Source organism: Emys orbicularis, chromosome 22 (genome assembly GCF_028017835.1).
Source record: "Emys orbicularis isolate rEmyOrb1 chromosome 22, rEmyOrb1.hap1, whole genome shotgun sequence".
Classification (NCBI taxonomy): Eukaryota; Metazoa; Chordata; order Testudines; family Emydidae; genus Emys; species Emys orbicularis.
Genome location: NC_088704.1, coordinates 9,256,437 through 9,265,895, shown reverse-complemented (window position 1 = coordinate 9,265,895; position 9,459 = coordinate 9,256,437). Strand labels below are relative to the sequence as shown.

At 50.5% G+C, this 9,459-nt stretch overlaps 1 protein-coding gene across 1 annotated transcript; it reads left to right on the top strand.

Moving 5' to 3' along the window:
• The first annotated feature begins 6,924 nt into the window (after positions 1-6,924).
• CAMK2N1 (calcium/calmodulin dependent protein kinase II inhibitor 1) lies at positions 6,925-8,777 on the top strand. The gene is made up of 2 exons (XM_065421472.1): positions 6,925-7,093; positions 8,707-8,777. The coding sequence occupies exons 1-2, from the start codon at positions 6,925-6,927 to the stop codon at positions 8,775-8,777; spliced, it is 240 nt and encodes a 79-aa protein (XP_065277544.1).
• The last annotated feature ends 682 nt before the right edge of the window (positions 8,778-9,459 follow it).

Here is a 9,459-nt window from a genome sequence, read left to right as displayed (position 1 = left end):
TTTGGCTCCTGAACCACTGAGGTCAGAGTATCACTGTCCTAGACCATCGGCAAGTCACTTCCCCTCTCTCTGCCTCTAGTTTTGCCAGCTGCCGGCCAAGGTTAGTGATACCGGCTGTCCTTTATAAAGCATGATAGCCGGGCTAATATTACCATGATGTCACCGACATGCACAGTCACATAGGTAATCTCCTCCTCCTCCTGCCCCACCTTGTCTTGCTGGTTTTCAGCCAGACTCTTCGAGAAGAAATAGAAAAAAGTGCCTGGGAATTTAGTACTCGTGAAATGTCTCCTACCCCAAAAGCAGCCACAGCCTGAGCAGCACGGGCTGATAATAAGAACGACAGTATCAAGGCATGGGAATCTCTGCCACAGGCTCTGAATGAGCGTATGTGCCTTGTTACCCACCATGTTGCTCAAATGAGAGACCCATTCTAACAAGCTATTCATTTCCTCCTGCCAGCTGCTTCTGTGCCTTCACTCACTGTGACCCCTTACACCCTTTAGCGGGTGGTTACTAGCGTGAGTATTCCACTGAACTCAGCAGGACTGTGCATGAGAGTGACTATTGATGGCAAACCTTTTACTCCCATCTGTCCTTCAGTGATGGGATTCCCCTCCCGAGGGCAGGTTGTGCATGGTGGAGATTTCCTTCCTCGGACAAACTTTTCCTTCAGCAGGGGATTGCCTACTATGGTCCAGATAGTGCTTATAAGTCACCTCAGCCGGAGTGTACCAAGCCCATGCAATAGCAAGAGCCTGCAGTGGCAGCAAAATAATCAGCAGCCACGTGGTATCTGCGTGTAGGACTTGGCAGCTTGGTGGCATTCATCCAACATCAGCTCTGCTGCATGGTCGGAGCATCTGCAATGAGTGGTAGAAGAGCCGTAGAGCGATCGGTACAATAGGTACAGTTGTAAATAGGTATTTTATGTAGCTAAAGTGCCGCATCTGCAGAATCCATCCTCAAAGCAATGTCTACGGAAACGTTACTACTGACCTGAATCAAGACACACGCTCATGCAGCAGAACAATTACAATGCAGAAGATGCTGCCTCTCTGCTTCACCCCCGCTCCCCTCCTCTTTTCAAAAAGGAGTCTGATCTCTCCAGCTGCTAGATTAGAAACCATAGTTGTATAAAGCAGCCAGAAACTGATCACGTGACCGGTTGGGTACGCAGTGCCAGCACAAGTGAAAACTGAACCAGCAAGCAACTCTCCCCGCTCCTGGAACCCACCAAGAACGTTTCAAGGCCAGGGAAAGTTGTATACCTTATTAATAAACCATGGTGTTCAGAGACGCTTCTGTTTTAACCCTTTTGCTGCTGGACCTCTCTGTGGCAGGCAGTGCTGCTAACTTCACTAAGGACCTCACACTGGTTGGTGGGATGTTCAGATATATTGAGTGTGTTTTGCAGCAATTAAGAGCATGCTGGTTTGATATCCCTAGTCGGTGTGGTGGACAGGCCTTGTTCTGGGTCTGGTGAGCCCACAAACCCAGGTGCATTTAAGCGTTGCAGTGAAAATTTAGCCCCTAAAATCTGAGGCTACTGAGGAACCTTTAAAAAGCCTCTTTTCCTTTATCAGGTAACAACTTGGTACTTTTCATTTCAAAGCACTCTGCTAACAGGAATTATCCTTCTATCTCTGTGAAGCAGATAGGGAAGCATTGCTAGCCCCATTTAGACAGGGAGAAGCAGAGTGGTTAAGTGACTTGTCCAAGGCTACAAAGGGAATCAGTGGCAGAGATGTCCATAAGCTTTAAATGCTTCTGGTCCTTGTTCCTGTGTTCAGTCCTCTGGGCCATGCTGCCTGCACAGTATAGGAGGCCTGTGGTTAATAAAAGGAGAAACCCCCATTCTGGAGGCAGGGAAATTATCCAAAAGCTGTGCTCAATTAGTGCAAGCTTTTATGCCCAGCTGCTTGACCCATTACTGCCTATTATTTCCGTTGCTGTATCATTTTCCCTCTGCTGAGCGATGTACTGCACAAAACAGAGGGTCAGGGTTGCTTCCCATGAAGCCTGTTTGTCTGTTTTAATCAGGGACTTTGGCACAAGTGATGCTTCCTTCTCCAGCCCAGACTTAGCCTTTCAGGCAGCAGCCACACCATTGCTCTGTTATCTCTGTTGCCAAGTGATTTCCAGGGGAAAAAGAAGGTAGCCATGCAAATATAACTGTTTAAACACATCTCCTGTGCACTGGGACCAGCAAGTCTGCAGGCAAAGCCTGAAATAGGCTTATTCATTACAGAAACATCAGAACGAGAGGCTTTGGGGAGCTGAAAGCCAGCGTCTCCTTGCAAGACTGGGCAGGATTGAGAGAATCAGGTTTCGAGTTCCTGGGTGGGTTGGTTCTTGGAAGACACTACCGAAGTGCTCTTCACTTACACTTAATCCATTTTGGAGCTCTAAAACCTCTCGGGAGTGGAAAGTGCTTGTTCACCTGCTCATCCGCCGCTGAAGCACTTTATAGATTACAGACAACGTCCCCTTCAGATGTTGTGATTCTGCCACAGTCACTAACCACAGTGCCCTCCAGCTCCCCCTCTGACGTACTGTCCCAAAACATAGACACTGGAGTCCCTCAGCCCAGCCTGCCGGTGTGCGGTGTCACCTGGGCTCCCGGGCCCAGGGCCAGGGGAGGGATTTCCATTTTTTACATTGAATTCAGGAGTGGTGGAAGGTTTGAGGCTGAAGTCCTGTATCCACAGAACAAGTACATTGTGGGCAACAACAGTACACATTCTCCTACCCCGCTTTTCTTGATCTCCCCCCCACCCCCACATCTTTAAAGGGAGAGGGTAGCTCTGTCTCTAAACCCATCAACCCTAGGTTGCTGGATCTCGGCCGAGACTGCCAGCAGGAATGTTAATTAGTGCTGAGACTCACGTGCACATCTGTTCACTAGGAATTGGCCTGAGACCACCAGTTCACTTCAGAGAGCGCATGGAACAGCTGTCGAGTGGCAATAACATTCAGTCACAGACATCTGGAGCTGGAATCGGATCGGTACCCCAGAAACGAAAGGTTCTGTAGCTCAATCTCATGAGTTGTCCGGACCCTTGATTCCTGAAACGCTTGCGAAGCATTAAATGCTTCAAGATGGCGATTGTTATTAGTTGGGAATGCTACAAAGAATATTATATATCACAAATCTTTATAGCGGGGGCAATGAGCTTGGTAACAGGATAGCTTGAGCCTTTTGCTTCTAGGTCAATGGCTCAAATTCAACTGAGGAAGGACAGAAGCGTTGTTCCCACCTGACGGTGGGGTAGGGACCTACTTGCAGTGAGCAGGCAGTATCAGTCCAGGTAACATTCCAAAACCACTAACTGGGAACTTTCCTGGCAGCCTCACCAGAGAAACTAAGCCTTGAGTGGGCATGCAGATTAGCCATTGATAGGACGATTCAATCACCTCTAGGGCTAGGCCCTCCACCCATGGTGCAAAGCATGCGTGACTAGCTTCTACTCCTGTTACCTCAATGGGAGAGAAGGAGCAGAGCCCTTACCCATCCCCACCCCTTCTCTGTAAGCTGCCACTGCCTGTGCTCATACCTGTTCTCTGCATAAATAAGAAGATTTCAGTCGTCAGGGCTGTCAGTCTGGCACCTTTTGCCAGCTCTAAAATTCTCACCCATCTCCACGTACTGAATAAATCTGCACAAGACGAGGATCTGAATTAACGCTAAATAACAAGGGAATTGCTGCAGGATCAACACGTTACCCTCCAAGCAAAAGAGTTTTGCTCAAAGAGAAGAACAGACTACAAAAAATGCCTGTAAGAATCAGCAGTGACTCATGAACTCTGCTAACTATGCCCTCCTTTCCCTTAAAGGAGCTGCGCATTATGGGTACTGGGATGGAATGGTACATGGTTTTCCTAGTCACTGTCACATAACCTTGTTAGTGTTGCTTCAGCATGTATATGTGGCACTGCATGAGATTCCAGCCTCATTCTGCTGCAATGGACATCACTATGCTTAAATCGCCAAATCAGGAGACCATTTTATCGTACTGCACAGGATTAGGTGTTCGTATCAGATGACACTGCAATGCACTATGCTGCAGTGACCCATCTCCCTCTGTTGCATTGGGTTACACGGGTCCTGCAGCATTGCATAACCTCATGTTCCCTTGGGTCGTGCTGTTATTCTAGCATCACTTTGGCTTACAGGGGGGTTGCCATGTGTCAGGACAGCTTTGATGTTGCACCCTTTGTGTTGCTGTGGGTCGCACAGCCCTGCAGTTTCACAGCCATTTTGTTGGATTGGGACACAGGGAACTACTAAAAATTTCATAGCTCATGTGTTTTGTAGCGTGACCTTTGTGTTGGGGTAGGATTTTCCTGCTTCCCCTTGTTTGCTTCCCCAGTTGCAGAAGTCACATCCTCCTGGTCAAAAAAGGCTCATTTGTTTGCCTTCCAGCAATAGGAAGTTACAGGGTATCAGGTTGCCCGGGCATTGCTTCAGACACACTGCACCAGGGTTATGCCATGTCACATGGGAGTACACCAGTGTTTCCGGGAGGCATTCACACCTTATCACATTACATCACCTCTTTCAGTACACCAGGGGCTGCTGGGAGGAGGTAGTGGCAGAAATGCCCACAGTGCTTGTTTCACGTACCGCATGCTGAGTAATGACATGAGAGGGCGCCATGTTTCTAAAACTAAATTAAATCTTTATTAAGAGAACGGTTCACGGGGGTGTGGCAATGGCAGCTAGCATTCCAGCCACGTGCACACAGACTGACTTCCCAGCGCCTCCTCCAAACTCTTGCCTCCTGCAACCTGTGCTCCTCCCTCCAGCGCCATGTAGGTTGTTACAGTGTTGGCTGTGTGGAGAGCCAGGTATGTGGAGCGTATAGATACCACACGGCAGTCTTCACTATATATTCCAGCTCCGTGAGCAGGCCACATCCCTCATCCTCTGCCCTTTACACCCCCTTGTGAGTGAATCCTTCCTTTCCATCCACACTGAGGACTGGTTATGGAAGCAGAGCACACATTAGGAAACAGGGCCATTTCCAGAGTAAAGCTGCCAGCAGTGTAGAAGATTTTATCTCCCGGGCCTTAAGGCTTCATCACAAGGAAGATGGCAATAGCCTCAGCCCAAGCCTCACAAATGCTCCACCCGCTGCATTAGTGCCATTATGCAGAGCTGCTGTTCTGAGGCTAAAGAAAACTGGGCTTTGCCATCCCTTCCCCCACTGCTGTAATGGCTGGCCAGGGTACTGCAGAACCTTAGTCAGGGAATCAACATTCAGGCTTCTTTTCCCAGGAGGAGGTGGTGGGAGAATCCACTTGATGGGGATTCCTGGAAGGGGTGAGAGAGGAAAAGGACAATTACTTAGATGCCAGCGATAGGATATAAATGGGATTGTTGCAGGAGGGCGCTGCGCGCTCAGGAGCGATGAGCTGAGCTTGTCTATAAGGCTCGGATGGGCATGTACTATACAATTCGTTCCCTAAGACTGGGAAGAGCATGGGCATTGGGGGACATTGGTCCCTTCCCAATTTGACGAGCAGTCTAAATACCTGGCTAGATCAGGTTAGATTATCTAGGTCCCTTCTTTCAGTGTTTCTCTGATGTTAATCTCAGTATTGAGGCTTTTGGTCAGAAGCTGTTCAAAATGCTCCTTAGATTTTTAAAGGGAGCCAATGAAACATCCACCTGAGGTGGTGTCCCTGCCCCTTTACTAAGGAGACTGACCCAGACCAGGGTACTCAGAGGGAGAAAGGCAATTGTCAGACCCTTTCTTGGAGATCACAGCAGCGAGGGGTGCTGGGGGGGGGGGTGATTTCCTCCAAATAATGAACAATAATAATACATTAACTAAAGCAGCAGCCCTTGCCTTTTCAGCAGAGCATCTGGGAGCTTGCTGGCTCTGTACCTTCCACTCCATCTTGTTGCTGCAAGCACCCCTCCTCCACTCTGCTGCAAGAGGGGCGCTCCAAGAAATCAAGGGAGCATGGGGATGTGCATCAGAAGAGACAAGAAAAGCAAGAATGCTGCAGTATATATGGGGTGGGGTGGGGTGTAGAAGCAGAGATTGTGCCCTGCCGCTGAAAACGAGAGAGTCGAGCTGGTTGAGGAGAGGAAGGGTGGCCTTGCCCAGGAGACTTGGGAACAGTGTTTAATTTGTAGTGAAAGAGGTGCCGGGGCTCAGGCCATTTTTTGTTTTGTTTTGTTACATTCATAACTGATGTGCCAGGCCCGGAGGTGCCGGGGCTCTGAGCTGCCAGGCCCGGAGGTGCCGGGGCTAAGCCCTGCCTGGGAGTCAGGGGGCCGGGGTTCTGTTTCTCCCTCTAGGAGGGAGTAAGGATCAGTGGTGAGAGCAAAGGACCCCCTCTGTGCCTGGCTGTCCCCACCTGCCATGGGGGTGGGGGGGCACAGGTGGCAGGTGCCTGGGAAGGGCAGAGCCGGGCAGCCAGCAGCTGGACCGAGCTCTCGTGCCCCCAGCCGGGAAAGCACCCGGGCGGGGAGGGGGAGGCGGAGGCTGCAAGGGAGGGGCGAACCGGGCTCTGCCCTCGGTGACGTTGCTCCTGTTCCCGGGATCTCTCTGCCTCCTCCCCCCGCTCGGTGCCCCCCGCCCGGAGCCAGCCCCCAGCGGCAGCGCGGGGAAGGACTCCCGCCCCCCGCCCCCCCTTGCTCCAGCCGCCCCTCCGCCGCCGCCGCAGCTGCCTCCTCTCGCCCGGGAGCCGGGCGGCCACTCTCGCGCTGCCGCCGCCGCCGGAGGATGTGGCTGGGGCCGCGCTGCTGCTGCTGAGCCCAGTCGGGAGAGGGACCCCCCGGCGCCGGTGCAGCTTCGCCGCTTCCCCTGCCGGGCCGGGGCTGCCGGGCCAGCGGCGACCCTGTCTGCCGGCTGCGAGCCAGCAGGAGCGGGCGGAGGGCCAGGGGCCGCGGACCCGCCCGGCCAGACCATGTCGGAGGTGCTGCCCTACGGCGAGGACAAGCTGGGGCACTTCGGGGACGGCGGGGAGGTGGGGCAGATCTCCTTCACCTGCCGCCTGCAGGACACCAGCAACTTCTTCGCGGGGGGGCAGAACAAGAGGCCCCCCAAGCTGGGGCAGATCGGCAGGAGCAAGAGAGGTAAGGGCCGGGCTCGCCCCGTTTCCGAAAGCCTTGCAGCCCCCGGCTGGGAGGGGGGGGTCTCCCCCGAGCCCGCCCCGCTCCCTTCTCCGCAGCTATTCGGAATCGGAGTCACCCCGCTTCGCTCCCTTCTCCGCAGCTGTTCGGAATCGGAGTCACTTCGCCCCGAGGCCCCCCCTTCCCCCCTTGGCCGCCAGGTTTCACACCTGCTTGGCCAGGAGCCCACCCCCCCGCCCCATAGGCGCGTTGCCAAGCACAGACGCCCCTCGAGGCAGGGAGCCAGGCAGGCGCCCCGAGATGGGGCTCCGGGAGCGGGGATTGGGATCCGGGCGGCGGCGGCGGCGACTCGTGCCTGGCTGGAGGAGAACAAGGCTGCGGGATTAGCAAGGGCTTTTCACCCGCGCGGAACGGGTTGACGTGCTGAGTAAGGGGTCGGGATCTCCAGTCTGCTGGGGGAATCCCAGGGCAGCGTGGACCGGGCACTGGTGCAGCTCCGTTTGCCACCGTGTGCCTGCTCAGTGCACGGGGGTGATCAATAGGGTGTGTCGGGGGTGGGGGAATAAAATGTAGCTTGGGATCTGCTAGCTTAGCAGTGTAAACCGATGGGTCTTTTTAACCCCACAGTTTAGGTGAGCAGATCCAAAGCGTTTCCCCCCCCCCCTCCTCTTTGCCATTCACAGCACACCCAACACCTCCCCAGCGGCATTTTCACTTCTTTAGAGAAGTGAACACATCCCCGTAGTTAAAACATTCTGTGTACTGGAGCGGGGGAAAGGGGGCCATGTAGTTCTCTGACTAGTTTAAATGTATCAAATCCAAGTCTGAGTCTTGTGCGCAGAATTCCTTCTTGCAAGTCAAAATGCTGTTGGGGAGGTGTTGAGTCTGTATTGAGTGGCAAAGAGGAGTGGAAAAACTGCAGTAGATCCTGTAGGTACCCATGGGGGAGAGGGAAGGTCATCTGGCAGTTAAAAAGATGTTTTCTTCTCTCTTTTTCTCCACATTGCATGTTTATGATAAAAACCCTAAAGAGTCCTAACCCCATGTCCCTATTAGAGACAAAGAAATTCCAGGTGATCTCAATAGTCACAACATAGCTAATCTGGAAGTGTCTCTTGACATCTAGAGAGCTCAGAGATCCTGCAACTCATTTCAGAGGGGAATAGGTTCCATTCAGCTACGACTTATCCCAGTTGATTTAAAAAAATACACCATCAGTTGTTTTAGACAACCTAACCCTAGCGGCCAAGTGTTTGGTGACCTTGAAAACACTGGATTAAGTGTGTAACATTATCCAGTGCATTTAATTCTTTGCAATGGTATCACTTCTTCTCTTTAAATAGCAGCAAATTGCTGAATGGACACACTTCTTTCTCTATGAAACTCATGTTTCCCTGACTTTTATGCTATTTAAACAAAATCATTTGCAATAACCGTGTGTGTGTGTGTGTATTGGAATTTAGTGTTGCCTTGGACGTTAGGTAGAGAGACTCTGTTGAACCATACGTGTTTCAGGGGGGCAGATTGCAATACCAGGGGAATTCATGCAACAGCAAGGGGGGGACGGGACAAGGGAAGCTACAATGTATTCATCATTTTGTTTTTCTGCTTTACAGTTGTCATTGAAGATGATAGAATTGATGATGTGCTGAAAAATCTTTCAGAAAAGGCACCTCCCGGTGTTTAATTCCCTCCCAGAGACACTGAGTAAAGGGGAAAAATAATTTACAATGTAATACATTATTGGCAAAAAAAACAAACAAAAAAAGCACTCTGAAATCCTTCATTACTAGCCTGTGATCCGCAATGCACATCAGCAGATTGTATCTTAACATCAGGCTTGGAGACAGAAGAGGTGCGAAAAGGAAGAAGGTTTAAGTAATGTGCAAAACAAAACAAAAATCCACCAAAAAAAAACCCACCAACCCTAAACCCAGCCCACAAACAATAATAAATCAAAGTGTATCAGTTGCAGCTACGTTGTTTAAATTACTAGTCATTTCTTTTTTCTATATGATGAATATTGCACAATTCTAGATCTGGGGTTTAAAGTACTTCGAACAATGCAGCAAAACACAGTGTTTTCGGACCGTGGTACCTTTTGCTGGTCATGCTTGTTCCAAATGAGCACCTTGTTTACATTATTTAATCTTGCAAAAATGATTCCGTGCACTTGGATGTAACATGCTATCAGTTTCATTGGGTTTTTTTATGTTGGTGTCCTTGGATGTTTTAAAAAAATTATATATAAATTATATATATATATTTCATTTTAGTCACATTTTAACGTATCGATGGAATGTGTGAAAAAAACTTTTATAAGGAATGAACTATAGGAATAATTGTTTTATTTTTTAAAGCTTGTATTA

What these genes read in the sequence shown, in the direction of transcription:
- CAMK2N1 (XM_065421472.1), top strand. Translation starts at nt 6,925, where the DNA reads ATGTCGGAGGTGCTGCCCTACGGCGAGGACAAGCTGGGGCACTTCGGG. An exon ending in GATCGGCAGGAGCAAGAGAG is followed by an intron (nt 7,094 to 8,706) that starts GTAAGGGCCGGG and finishes TCTGCTTTACAG; the next exon opens with TTGTCATTGAAGATGATAGA.